General features: G+C 38.7%; 1 protein-coding gene across 1 annotated transcript; it reads right to left on the bottom strand.

Annotated features, from left to right (window-relative positions):
• Window positions 1–9,728: 9,728 nt before the first annotated feature.
• LOC103420249 (PTI1-like tyrosine-protein kinase At3g15890) lies at window positions 9,729–14,803 on the bottom strand. The gene is made up of 4 exons (XM_008358309.4): window positions 14,314–14,803; window positions 13,427–13,574; window positions 10,844–11,106; window positions 9,729–10,753 (listed from the first exon to the last, which is right to left on the bottom strand). The coding sequence occupies exons 1-4, from the start codon at window positions 14,355–14,357 to the stop codon at window positions 10,066–10,068; spliced, it is 1,143 nt and encodes a 380-aa protein (XP_008356531.1). The 5' UTR covers window positions 14,358–14,803; the 3' UTR covers window positions 9,729–10,065.

Below are 14,803 nucleotides of genomic sequence, written 5' to 3'. Positions count from 1 at the left end.
GGCGTACGACAAGATTTCCTATAAAGTGCCTCAAATGGTGTCATACCAATGCTCGAATGATAACTGTTGTTGTAGGCAAACTCCATCAAATCCAAACAATCATGCCAACTATCTCCAAACTGCAGCACTGAAGATCTCAACATATCCTTTAATGTCTGAATAATCCTCTCAGATTGTCCATCTGTCTGAGGATGATATGTCGTATGATAAAGCAATCTCATACCAAGAGCTTTCTGGAATGCTATCCAGAACTTGGAAGCAAATCTGGGATCCTGATCCGAAATAATATTAACTGGCACACCATGATACTTCACAATCTGTGATATAAATAACTTAGCTAATCGGCTTAACGAATACTTCTCCCTCATTGGAATAAAATACGTTGTCTTTGTAAGCCGATCAACTATCACCTAAATGCCATCATAACCATTCGGGGTACGAGGGAGCTTGTTCACAAAATCCATAGTAATATTTTCTCATTTCCACTGTGGAACGGGAAGTGGCTGCATCAATCCAAACGACTTCTTTCTTTCAGCTTTAACCTGTTGGCAAATGGCACACCTACTCACATATTCGGCAATTTCTCTTTTCATACCAGGCCAATAATAAAAGGGTCTAATGGTATGATCATGGAAGAAAATGCCGATAATATCGGCGAAATATCGCCGATATTATCGGTTTTTCGGGTGATGGATATTCTAAGTGGTATCCGAATGGTTTTCGGCCAAATATCGCGATATTATCGATAATATCGCGATATTTTGGAAATATCGGCCAAATTTTTTTGAGTTTGGTGCAATCAGACTCCGAGGCGACGTCAGAGAAGAACGCCGGAGACGGTGTGCCTATTCCCGGGCCGATTTCGTCCCAAAAACCTTGCAAAAACACGAATTTTAACATCAATTTCACATATAAACTTTAGATTTCACGCATGCATAAACGATTCAACATATGTGAAGTCGGTTTAGGGTTTAGGGTTTCAATGGAATCTCACCTGACGAAGACGAAGACGAACCAGATGACTGAACGTGATCCTTGCTCAGCGGCGCACCGCCAGAGACAACTGAGCCAACTCCGACTTCGCCAGAGCCACGATCAACGGCGAAGGGAGAAGAGAGATCGAGAGATCTGTGTGTGTGTGTGTGTGTTTGGGAGAAGAGAGATTGGAGATCTCTCTTTGTATGTGGGTGTTTGGGAGAAGAGAGATCGGAGAATGGAGAAGAGAGATCTCCGATCTGTGTGTGTGTGTGTGTGTGTGTGTTTGGGAGAAGAGAGATCTCCGATCTCTGTAGATGGAGGGTGTGTGCGTGTGTGTGTGTGTGGAATGAGGGAGAAGTGTGTGTGTGTTATCCGAGAGAAAGAAAAAAATACATTGAGGGTGTGTGTGTGTGTGTGTTTGTGGCACACGGTTTGACACATGGTTTTGTATAAAACCATGGTTTTGTGTGTGTGTGTGTTCACGTGTATGGTTATGTGTGTGTGTGTGTATGGTTATGTGTGTGTGTGTGTTATCCGAGAGAGTTTTGGCACATGGTTTTGTATAAAACCATGGTTTTGTGTGTGTGTGTTTGTGTGTGTGTGTATGGTTATGTGTGTGTGTGTGTGTGTTATCCGAGAGAAAAAGAAAAAAACTTTGAGGATGTGTGTGTGTGGCACACGGTTTTGTATGAAAGAATTGAAAGTGACTTTGCTCAGAAGAACCAAATATTCTGTCAGAGAAGAACCAAAAAATCTGCTTACTTTATCTTCTTCTCCACGTGAAGACCAAATTCTGTCAGAGAAGAGCTAAAAATGCAATGTATAAAGTGTAAAATATTGTACTAATTCATTATATATAAATGATTATGGTGTGTTTAGACTTCTTTCATTAATTACTACATATTTTCTACACTCACAATGTTTGTCAGCTCGCTATATAATCAACTTGATAATGTTAAATCCATCATGCAATGCATTTCCTTCCAATTTTTTGTGATAAACTAATAGATAATTGACTAAATAAACATCCTGCAAAGTTTCAATAAAAATTTCCAAGTTTTTCTTACAATTTCCGTGGTTTCCATGTAATTTTTATCGATATCGATATTATCCCGATATTTCCATCGATATTTCCGTGTTTTCGGACTACCGATATTTCCGATATTACCGATATTTTCTTCCTTGGGTATGATACATCTTAGTGCCTCTTGGATGCATCTCATATGCCGAAATATGTGCTTTATCCAAAATTTCTTTCTTTAATTCTGCATTATTCGGCACATACATCCTGCTTTCTTGCATAAGCATGCCATCAATTTCTCGAATCTCAAAATCTTTCTTTTTACCTTGGTTCATTGCTTGAATCATTTCTTGGGTCTCCTCATCAATCATCTGAGCCTCAATCACATGATCAACTAAAACTGGCCTAACCTAGAAGTTAGCAAGCAAGGTTTCTCCTTGATCTTCCACTTCTAGCTCCACTCCCGTGGACCTCAAACTTGCTAAAAGATGAACATGACAATCATATATGGCATTAAGTCTAGCTGGAGTTGTCCTGCTAAGTGCATCAACCACTGCATTTACACGACCAGGATGGTACTCAATCGTGCAATCATAGTCACTAAGTAACTCAATCCACCTCCTCTGACGAAGATTAAGATCTCTCTAAGTAAACAGATACTGGAGACTCTTATGATTTGTGAAGATCTTACATTTCTCACCATAAAGATAATGTCTCCAAATCTTCAAAGCAAAGATGATAGTCGCTAACTCCAAATCATGTGTAGGGTAATTCTTCTCATGAGGTTTCAACTGCCTCGAAGCATAAGCGATTACCCTGCCATGTTGCATCAATACACAACCCAAACCATTTAGAGAAGCATCACTATAAAACTCATAATTACCACTATCATCTGGAAGTGCTAAAACAGGTGCATGAGTGAGATAGTACTTCAACTGTTGGAAACTTTGTTCACATTTATTATCCCACTCAAACTTAATATCCTTTCGAGTCAACCTCGTCAGTGGCAGAGCAATCACTGAAAAATCCTTAACGACCGTCTAGAATAGCTTACTAAGCCAAGAAAACTCCGTACCTCGGTGACGGTTCGAGGTTGCTCCCAATTCTCCACAGTTGCTACCTTCTGGGAATCCACTTGAATGCCTTAAGCAGAAACGACATGTCCCAGAAATGCTACTTGATTCAACCAAAATTCACATTTGCTAAACTTAGCAGATAATTGGTGTTCCCTCAAACTGCTCAACACCAACTTCAGATGTTTAGCATGCTCAGCCTTAGACTTAGAGTATACCAGGATATTGTCAATGAAGACAATAAAAAAACCTATCCAAATATGGCTGGAACACTCGATTCATCAAATCCATAAAAGCTGCTGGTGCATTAGTTAACCCGAATGGCATCACAAGAAACTCATAATGACCATATCGAGCCCTGAATGCGGTTTTAGGGACATCTTCATTTTTAATCTTCAACTGGTAGAATCCCGAACTCAAGTCAATCTTAGAAAATACACAGGCACCTTTGAGTTGATCAAACAAATCATCTATACGAGGCAATGGATAATGGTTTTTAATAGTTACCCGATTCAATTGCCTATAATCAATGCACAGCCTTAAAGTTCCATCTTTCTTCCTCACAAATAAAATTGGAGCTCCCCAAGGTGAAGTACTCGGCTGAATAAAACCTTTATCCACTAACTCTTGCAACTGCACTTTCAATTCTCTTAATTCAGCAGGAGCCATTCTGTAAGGAGTCACGGATATATGATTGGTACCTAGAAGCAGATCAATAACAAACTCCAACTCTCTATCTGGTGGCAATCCAGGCAGATCCTCAGGGAATACATCCGGAAATTATATAACCACACAAACTTCCTCCACACTACTAGGAGTATTAACATTCAACACCACATGAGCCAAATATCCTTGACAACCTTTCGACAACAATCTCCTTGCTTTCATGGTTGAAATAATACCATGCCTCACTCCACTAGGCTCTCCTACAAATGTAACTTTAGGTAATCCAGAACAATGAAATGTGACTGTCTTCCCATAACAATCTATCTTGGCACGATTATAGTGCAACCAATCAATGCCCAAAATCACATCAAAATCCATAATATCCAACGACATAAGATTAGCCGGCATAATAATACCCTCTACTATCACTGGACATCCTGGATATACCCAATCCACAAAACAGTTATCCCCTCTAGGCTTAGAAAATTCTAAATTATATCCTAGAGGTGTAGGATGGGGTTGTGTCACTTAAGCAAATGTATGAGAAATAACAGAATGTGTATCATCACAATCAATCAACACTTTAACAAAATGACCAAGAATATTTAACGTACCCATGATTAAATCTGGATTATTCTGGGCATCTTGTAGTGACATGTTGTGGATACGCCCCTGACTCTGCTGTCGTCCACCGCGACTTCTGTTGGCATGAATACCATGTCCATGCATCTGCTGACCCGACTGCCTCGAAGATCCTGCACTACTAGCAGCAATCTCTCCCTGCTGGGGCAGTCCCCCTCATGACCTTAATTACCCATGAAGTGAGTCAACTTCAGATTATGAACTGTCTCAAGAGGTGTCCTCTGGAGAGTACGGAATGTTGTCTGAATGACAGAAACTATAGCTTCCCCTAATTAAGCAATATTAGGGAAATTAGATTCAGCTGGTTAACGGGGCTCTCTACGAGGCGGCATAGTTCTGACATAAGACATCACAAGGATTAGAACATTCAAGAATTATACAGGATTGCTAAACCTAAGCTCTGATACCAAACTGACACACCCCGACCGAGGTCAAGGCATGTTGGCCGTCACGTGGGAGTGACGTAGCCATGTGCACAATACGGAAGTGATAAAGATAGCAAATATACGAATAATTAAAAACCAGCTTACTAGAGTGCACTACTAAACGAAAGTGATAGGAGTTAGTTACAACAGTGAACACTTCTAATCAGAGCATAAAGTCTAGGTGTAGTCCAGTAGGATAAGTACTAGTTACACAGTACTAGGAATGTCCTACTATTATTCAAATAGGTCAGAACTGCCGACGATCCCGAGTTACCGACAGCAAACTTACTTAAAACCTGGAGGAGCGCAAAACAGAAAACGTAAATGGGCAAAAACAAATGTTTTACTAATTCATTTCATTTATCAATATACTAACCCCTCGCGGTAAAACATGTATAATTTTTCCCATAATCAAGATATAAGCATATACATACATACATACATACATACATACATACATACATACATACATATATATATATATATATATATTTGAAATCATATCAATTTAGTTCATGCTTCACATAATCATATTCATAGGTATATATACCATGCCAAGATATAACAGAGTAAACAATTCAGGTAAGAATAATTTCATAGAAATGTGATATGTTAGCCGGAACCTTTGTGGTAGTCTGTATGACTGAATTCATAGCTCAAAGTCACTCTAGCCAGAGTCACTACAATGACCTATACGGCAATATACTGCACATAAGTCGAAACCCCTAAGAAGGGTCTGTACGACAAGATTGGGTGAAATATAATTATGCTCAATTCTATTCTCTCATAATAGCCGGGCGATAAATCGCTAGTCACCTACGAGTCAGAACCATAATAAGGTCTGTACAACAAGACTGTGCACTTAAGTTTGATCCAATACGAGCATATAGTGCGGGAGGTGACGTAAATAAACAGGTCTGTACTTCATATCTCTAGCTAATTCACAATCACCCTAGGTGCAGCTTTATGAGCTAAACATTACTTAATCACATATCACATATCACATCATCGATGATTCCACACAACCAAACATAACTTACCTAAACTCACATGTGCCTCCACAGCACCACATTTATTATATATATATGCATATTCAAAATATAGAAGCATTTGACATATTATTTCAAAGCATACTTTCCTTAAAAATGCATTTCTGGGAAATATATCAAGTATATAAATATATATTGAAAACAAAAGCCCACTCACTAATATGTCGACGGGTCGTAACCCCCAAGTTGCCTGTGGATACGCTCGTCTTCGGGATAAGTCTCACCTATATGCGAATTAACTATAAAAACGTTATTTTAAAGCACATAGGCAAAATTAGCTAATAACTTCTCATACATTGCTCAAAATGGGTATATGAATATACCACAATGATCTACATAACCTCAGGATCATCCCCATATTTTTAGAAATATTTTTGGATCTTTCACGTGCCGGCAAGGGCACAGCAAAACGCGCCCCCACGCGCTGCCCAAACCTGACGGATTCCCTAACCACCGTTAGGGAATATTCCGTTAAACCTAACAGATTTCGTCTAATCTAACTGACACCGTGAGAATATTCTGTCCAAACTGACGGAATATTCCATCTTCGTCCCCAGCGAGTCGCCTGCCGCCGAAAAACTGGGTAAAATTTTAAACTCACTATTTTCACTTGTTTCTCAACCATTTTTCATGAAATTTGAACCAAATGAAAGCTTAGAGTGAGAAGAATGGTGTTATACCTATTTGAAGCTTCAAATCTCACGAAATCACGTTGGGGAAGCTTCAAAATTCCGACCTAAACTGCAACTCGATGTTTCTCGTGATCATGATGTCCAAATTCCTCGAACGAGCTACCCCGAGACTCGTGAGGATCTCATTAAGCTTCCTATAAGTTAGATTTCCCTAAAACACAAGATTTTACCTGAGTGTGAACAGTGCATGAAATTTTTGGTTATGGGTTTACGAGTTTTCGAATGATTACTTACCTAAAACTGGTGTCAAACGATTCGTAGCATCACAAGGAACACAATGGTGACAATTACACCCTCGATCTGCAAGGTTTGGGGTGAGTTGAAGCTTGTTCGTACAAAGAGGGAAGAGAGAGAGTGAAAACCGAGAGAGAGAGAGAGAGCACGGGAGTGAGAGAGAGAAGGTATGTGTGTGGTCCAAAGCCACCAATCAAAAATCAATAATTCCCTTACTTCCAATTGAAACGGTTTGGTTCGGTTCGGTTTTTGTTCCGGTTTTGACTTTTTTGGTCAACGTAGTTTTTTTAAGGTTTTTTTTGTCACGGTTCGATTCAGTTTTCCGGTTTGGCAGTTTTTATGCCCACCCCTACATTAAACTTCATTGTGGTGAGTTTGGTGAGGAAATTACTTGTTTCTGCCTTGTCTTACTCCTTGAATTTTTCACCAATTGAAGTGCAAAATTCCTTCGCCTTCTTACTTTTTGGAATGCCCCCTCTCACTGACTCAGTCATTGCCTTCCTCATGATCAGTAGTGACATACGATTAGCTTTTTCCCACTTTTCAAACTTAGTTTTCTGTTCCACTGTGTTGTCTACAATGAGTGGCGCAGGCTCATCTTCCCTTAAAGCCAGGTCAAAATCCATCAGCCCCAGCACGATTTCAATATCCTGCTTCCACTTTTTATAGTTGAACCAGTTAGTGTCAATGTTACTGAAATTGAGAGAAGTTATACCTGAAACTCAAGTAAAGTTTTATGGTTTATCAATCTTGTCCATCAGAAAGCAGAATACTATAACATGATGTCTTATGTTTATTGCAGTAATCATACAATTCCAGCGTCATTCTTTAGATTAGCACTGATCATATTATTTTTGCATAACTAAAATGTAAAACTGCAACTTGTTTATATAGATCAACACTTTGTTAGGAATGTCACTACACAGAGGCTCAAATTAGAACATGGTATTACCTAGTCTGAATGCATAGGAGGAAATGAACATGTTTGATGCAGTAAAATTCTTTCTTACTTGTATATGGTCTGGAATTGACTCCCTCAATTGTCAACCATCCAAATTACGAGGTGGTTTGCTTTGCTTTCTTTCTGTATTTGATTGGTATATAGGAGGGACAGAGAATTAAAGTTGACTTTCAAATTGGCTGGCAATGTCTACCCTTTTCCTACTTTCTGATGCGGATAAAGAATCATAATGAGCTTGAGTTGCTATTTTAGTTTGATGACTCCCTTCTAACCTAATGTTAGTTTTAGATACCTCTGCCTCTTCATCATCGTCCATAACCATCTCCAAAGGGCCTAAATATTTTTTTTTTTCAGTTGCACGAACTTAGCAAAATATGTACTGAAACCTTTTAATGAGTAAGGTTAGTTTCGTTTAGATAATTACATTGATAATTAAAGCAATGAGTAACCTTACTTATTGAAGTTTATTAACCAATTTAATTGAATTAGATTTGCAGATCTGTTGTAAAAAAATTTCTCTTATTAGTTTCCTTCATCTTTTCACCTAGTTTCTGAATATGTAAAAACTTTGTAATTTCACCATGTGGTTTTTAAAGATAGATAGAGAATTAAACTCGAGCAAATGTCAAAAGCAATGTTTAAATTGAGTTGTACCGAAAGAATTTGTGTTTTTAATTTTTTTTTATTCTATATTTGATAATAATATTTTCTTTTCTTATTTCAATTGGTGCTCATTCTATTCTTTACTTAATCATACTTCGTACATGCTTATTTGAAGAGGGAGCTCTCGCCCGCCAGATGGGGTCGGTAGTGGTAGGATAAACTAAGCATATTTGACGGCTTTTGAACGGAATTAACATAACTAAGTTAATTTAGAGCAAATTTTGAGTTTCAGGAGACAAAATGTGAGTGAATTTGAGAATAAACAGAACCATAGTAAAGTGTAGTGAATCTTGAGTTTCAAAAAGTAAAGTGATGACATTTGTGAATTACAGGAGGCGAAGTGAGATTAACATCGAGCTCCAAGGAGCGTAGCTAAAAATAAACATTTTTTTATTTTATTTTATCTAGATCTTTGCATCTCAAGCACATCAACCACCCCCCCCCCCAAAAAAAAACCTCAATTCTTAATTTCTTCTTTTAAACTTATGGGATTTATAATCAAATTCATCAACCACCCCCTGTAACATCCCACATCGCCCAGGGGAGCGATCCTTAAATGTATATTCTCATCCCTACCTAGCACGAGGCCTTTTGGGAGCTCACTGGCTTCGAGTTCCGTCGGAACTCCGAAGTTAAGCGAGAAGGGGGCTAGAGCAATCCCAGGATGGGTGGCCCACTGAGAAGTTGTTCGTGAGTTCCCAGAAACAAAACCGTGAGGGCATGGTTGGGCCCAAAGCGGACAATATCGTGCTACGGTGGTGGAGCGGGCCCGGGAAGTGGTCCGTCCTGGGCCGGGATGTGACACCCCCCCCCCCAAAACCTCAATTCTTAATTTCTTCTTTTAAACTTAAGGGATTTATAATCAAATTCATCTCCACTATGCGTTAACATTCAACAATGCATAGTGGCGATTTATCAAATGACAACTTTTGAGTTTCAGGGGGCAAAATGTGATCAAAATCGAGTTTCAGGAGACGTAGCTAAAAATAAGCCTATAATATTATATTTAACACATCCACGCGCAACAACTTTAACGGCTATTTGATAGAACGGAAACATGGTAAAGTGGAACAATTTTTAAGTTTCAAGGAGTAAAATAATGACTTTTGAGTTACAGATATCAAAGCAGGTCAAATCGAGTAGCTAAATATAAGTCTCAGCTTGGTGCACCAAATCAGACCCACATAATGGAATTTGCTCCAATTCCATTGATAATATTGGGCTTTTCACGGTGCTTACTTTATGCCTTTCCTTCTTACCTTCCTAAGCGAGGAAGGGAGTCACTACTTATGTAAAACAGCAAATTGATAACATAGATAAGAACTCAGGATCAACGAAAAATAATCATTTCCGTTGTGTATTTGCACTAGGTTGCCAAACAAATAGAGATGTGGTGACTGATGAAAAATGCCAGCCAATAAACACTAAAAACAGTTCTCGTTTCATTGAGATGTTCAAACCAAACCTAAAAGAAAAGGGTGAAAGGCAAAACAGGAATGCACACAGATAACACGGCACTCACGAAAACACGAAAACACGAAACCAATGCTTGTAGATGAAAAGACAGCTATAATCCCCGGCAATTCCTACAAATTGACAGCCAGTTCAACCTCATCTTAAGCTTAAATCCAAACCCACATCTACATGTTTTTCACACTTTCTCAGCCATTATGTGCAATCTCAGGCACAGCCTCCTCTTTCAAATCCTTTTTTTCGTCTTTCTCCTCTGAGATAAAATCTGAGATAAAATCTGAGCTCTCTCCTTCAGCTGCTGTTGCCCCATCATTCCCCTCATTATATTCTGCAACCTGGGGAGTTTTAAATAGTTCGTCATTCTCTAGTTGGGCTAACTTTTCTTTTGATTCTCCCTTCAGAAGCTCTACCACCTCTAGCATGGTCGGTCTTCTCTCAGGCCAACTATGAGCACATAGTAGAGCCACAAAGACAACTCTTTTCAGCTCATCCTCTAAATACTTTCCATTGAGTTTGGGGTCCGCTATTTCATCAAACTTCCTCTCACAGGCCAATGGCAGTGCCCAATCAGTAACCGTACGTTTCATTCCTCGACTCACTTTTTCAATGGGTTTCTTGCCACTAGCAAGCTCGAGCAGGAGAATGCCGAAGCTGTAGACATCACAACTCTCTGATGCTTTCCCTAACATAGCATATTCAGGTGCAAGGTAGCCGAGGGTACCTTTAACTCTTGTGGTCACATGAGTAGCACCATCGGGGATTAGCTTGGCAAAACCAAAATCAGCAACTTGAGCCTGGAAATCTGAATCCACCAACACATTGCTAGCTTTGATGTCTCTATGGATTATATGTGGGGTTAAATGATGGTGAAGATAGCTGGATAAATCAAGTTAAAACATTAATATGAGAGAGAACTGCAGAGAGAGGAGAAAGAGCTTTTACAGTTAAAGTGGGTTCGGCACTTACGCAACTCCTTCAGCAGACCCAATTGCAATATTCATCCGCCGGGTCCAATCAAGAAGGCATTCAGCTGAGTGCTGGCCATGAAGGTGGGAAAGCAAGCTCAAATTTGGCATGTAGTCATATACAATTAAACGCTCTTGCCCTTCTGCACAATAGCCGCGTAAACTGAGCAGATTCTTGTGTCGAACTCGTGCCAGTATCTCAACCTCAACAGCAAACTCCATGTCTGCTTTGTCACTCCAGACTTTTAACCTTTTAACTGCAATCTGCATACATATTAGTAAACATTATATGCAATTGCACTGATTATGATCTAGCGAAGAACAAATTTAGGGAAAGTCAATCAAGCATACCACAAAATTGTAAGTGTACAAAAGTTTAATGCCTGAGAAAATTGTTAAGGTGGTCTTTAGAGGAAACTGCTTTTACAACAACCTGGCTGGCTCTAGACAAGATGCCATGCGTTCGCCAGTTAAGAGACAAACAAACAAAAAACATTATCAACTGCTTTTACAACAATCTGGCTGGCGATGCTATGCATTCACCACTTCAGAGACTCAAACCAAAAAAAAATTATAAACTGCTTCTGAAAGCTGACTCGAGATGGTCAAGAAACATCCAATGAAAGACTTATTTGATTCTAGTCATAATGAAAATCAGGACAAAGAAAGGCTTCCCTTTCTCCTATATTTAATATTTTTTAGGCGTAATATAAGCTTTGATTTCAAATCTTTGGTTTTTGAGGGCAGGGTATCTTCACCTACTGAATACTTAATCTTTAGCACAGAGTCAGACATAGTAAATATTAGAGTGACTACTAATTCTACATGGAATTAAACTGGCTTAGATTTATCATTTGCATGACTTTTTCAGAAAGAGTAATGGACTTTAGTTATTGTGTACATGATATAATTTTTTACACACATGTTCTCTCTCAGAAAGCTAGATCATCATGACAGTGGAATGGCTTGAACCAAGCAATCTGGTAGTTGCAGGTGCAAACCGCAGACATAGCCTCTCTAGATATAATATGGCTGAAGGCAGCATATGCCCTGCTCTCCCAGACCCGGCATTGGCAGAAGCCTTGTGCACTTTGTCAACTTTTAGCTAACAGTATGTATATCTAATATGCCAAAATATTGGAACTGTTGATGTGGTTCTCAATTGGAAAGTGAAACTGATGGGTAGAAGATAATGATTTGAAAAATCATTATCAACATACATCAAGCATGCCTCATTGTAAGCAGCTATTAGTCAACCTTAAGAGTTTGCAGCATTAGCGCTCACCGGCTAATGACAATGAAAATCAGCTTGCTTCATTTTTAGTAAAATTGGATAGGCATAATACCCCACCCATGGTACATGTATAAATACTATCTCCGTATTATATCTTCCTCTCAGAGGGTAGATTCTACCGTCTGAATATAAGGAAGATCCTTGAAGTATCATGCAAACATTTTGCACAACAGCAATAATGGTTTCACTTGTTTTGAGAACTAATCAGCACCATAACTCCTGTAATTCCCTAGTAGTCTTCTCTTTCACAACCTAATCTTTTCACTATATTTCAAATGGACTGACAGTTTCTTTGCAGAGGCAAATCCTTATATTTTATCAATAAACCATTAAAAAAACGTAAAACAGAAACTCCAAAAATCAAGAGTAGGGCTTGAAAGAGAGGAAAGAAAATCCTATTCCGTAAGAAAGTCACCCACACAAAAAAGGACCTTAACTGGGCAGTTTTCAGATGTTTGTTGGTTGTTACAAAAAGAAAAACCTAACTCGAACTTTAACAGTTTACAAATCAACATTTATTAAGAAGATCATATCAGTGGTTCATAGATAGAGCATATGAGTGTTTTGTCCTTACAAGAAAAGAGTCCAAATCTTGACATCCCCATACCTATGTCATCCTCCTATACAGAAAAATTGGTCACGTCCATTGTTTTTCAAAGATGAGAGTACATTTCTACGAATTCTGTTATATCTACAAGCTCTTGAACACTGAATTGGTCCCTTCATTAGGCCTAATCCAAACATTTGATCTAAACCTAGCACTAAAACGTCATGAAATTATATTTAACCACATAAGCCAGCTTTATGTCATACTTCTAAATTCATAATAATACCAATTCAGAAATTGAATTACTCCAGAATGCCAAAGAACCTTAAATTTCCTCTAAATCAAGCAATATAAGAAATAAAATTACATTTCCAAAATCTATAAATTTAATGGATTACACAGTAAATATACTAAATGGGACTTCAGACATCGAAACTAAAACTCAACCAACAGTACCCTTTTCCATTATGGACGTTTTTATAAATCAAGAACAATGCCTAATTTCTGTTCTTTCACTCGGTCGTACCCAGTGCACAAGGCTCCCGCTTTACGCAAGGTCTGGGAAAGGTGAATGTCGGCTAGCCTTACCCCCATTTATGGAGAGGCTGCTCCCAAGAATTTCTGTTCTTTCACTAAAAGAGAAAATTATCAAGATTGATAATTATATACTGTTAAAGCTAACTAAGTAACCAACAGAGATAAGAGTAAAAATATAAACATAAACTGAAAAAGTTAGTGATTACTTGTGATCCATCCCAGAGCTGACCCCAGTAAACACTTCCAAATCCCCCCTCTCCAAGTTTGTTGTCATAATTAAAATTGTTTGTTGCTGCGTGCAGTTCCTTCAAGGAAAAGACCCTCCATGTTGGCTGCTTCTTTCCTCGTACTTTTCTGCGCATCAGATTTCCATCAAATCAAATTGAATGGGAGATATATACCAAATTAGGTGTTTTAGTGAATCAATATTCTTCACAGCAAACAAACAACTGCTCTAAGTGGACGTATAATAGCAGAAAGCCTGCTCTACTACTAATAAACGAAAACCAAAAGCAACCCAAAATCCATAGCAAAGAGGCCAGCTAATAAATGCCTGCTCTACTGCTCTACTACTCGATACCCTTCTCTTGGTTGCTGGAGAAAATGGAACTAAAAAGATGCATTGTCTGCTAAATGATTGTCAGTGGCCAAGTCATTAGAAACAGGACAGAACAAAAAACCAAGCATAGTCAATCCCTAGATGCCTGTTTGTAATATTTTTTACTGGGTTGTTAAGATCCCACTCAACACTAATTCTTTACCCTATCCTTTTCCTTTTCATTCGAAACCGATAATTCGACATTTGAATTAAAAAAACTCCCCTTTCCTTCTCTGTTGATGCTAAACCCAGAATGCAAATCCTCCATTCAAATCGCAAACCCATAAAAATATTAAAATCTGAGAGAAACCCAGAACCTAAAATCACCTCAACTTTCATTGTATCATCCAAATAATCCTATCACAAGATTTTCTCCAAATTAGAATCGACTACTAATTAAATAATAAAACAATTTTCTTAAAGCAAACCAACCAACAGAAATATCAAAACCAAAATTATCTAATTCAGCTGGGAAATAAACAATGATTAACATACCGAGAAAATCCCCCTCTGCAACAAAACATTGGACGAAAAGCCATAGCCAAACTCCCACCAACAAAACTCGATTATTCAGTCAATCAGAAAACGACCCACAAACCCAAATCAACTCATTTTTCTTCTCTCCTACTTTTCCAAGCTCCCTTCTGCTTCTTCTTCCTCTGGGTCTTCTCAACTCTCTCTCTCTCTCTCTCTCTCTCCTCCCTCTCTCTATCTTGTTGCAGAGTGGAGCTGACAGAAAACGTAAAGCCGAAGCCGACGAAGAGGATGAGACGATACCAAGCTTGGAACTTCGGTCATTGGGTCTGGTTCGGTGGGCAAAAAGCTGCAGTCTTTTTGTGCGAATGCTGCGCCTTTCTTTGAGAAGCTGAATGACAACTCCTTAACAGACGGGATTTGCAGAAAGTCCACACCCTTCTTCCAGAAGCTTTCTTTTTCTCTCGTGTGTTTTTTCAAGTTTTTGGTCCACTTGTTTGTTACCATTTTC

This window comes from Malus domestica, chromosome 17 (assembly GCF_042453785.1).
Source record: "Malus domestica chromosome 17, GDT2T_hap1".
Classification (NCBI taxonomy): domain Eukaryota; kingdom Viridiplantae; phylum Streptophyta; class Magnoliopsida; order Rosales; family Rosaceae; genus Malus; species Malus domestica.
Note: the sequence above shows the minus strand (reverse complement) of the source record. Positions and strands in the feature narration are given on the sequence as shown.

What these genes read in the sequence shown, in the direction of transcription:
- LOC103420249 (XM_008358309.4), bottom strand. Translation starts at nt 14,357, where the DNA reads ATGGCTTTTCGTCCAATGTTTTGTTGCAGAGGGGGATTTTCTCG. An exon ending in TGCAGAGGGGGATTTTCTCG is followed by an intron (nt 13,575 to 14,313) that starts GTATGTTAATCA and finishes TCTGATGCGCAG; the next exon opens with AAAAGTACGAGGAAAGAAGC. An exon ending in GGGTCTGCTGAAGGAGTTGC is followed by an intron (nt 10,754 to 10,843) that starts GTAAGTGCCGAA and finishes TGATTTATCCAG; the next exon opens with CTATCTTCACCATCATTTAA.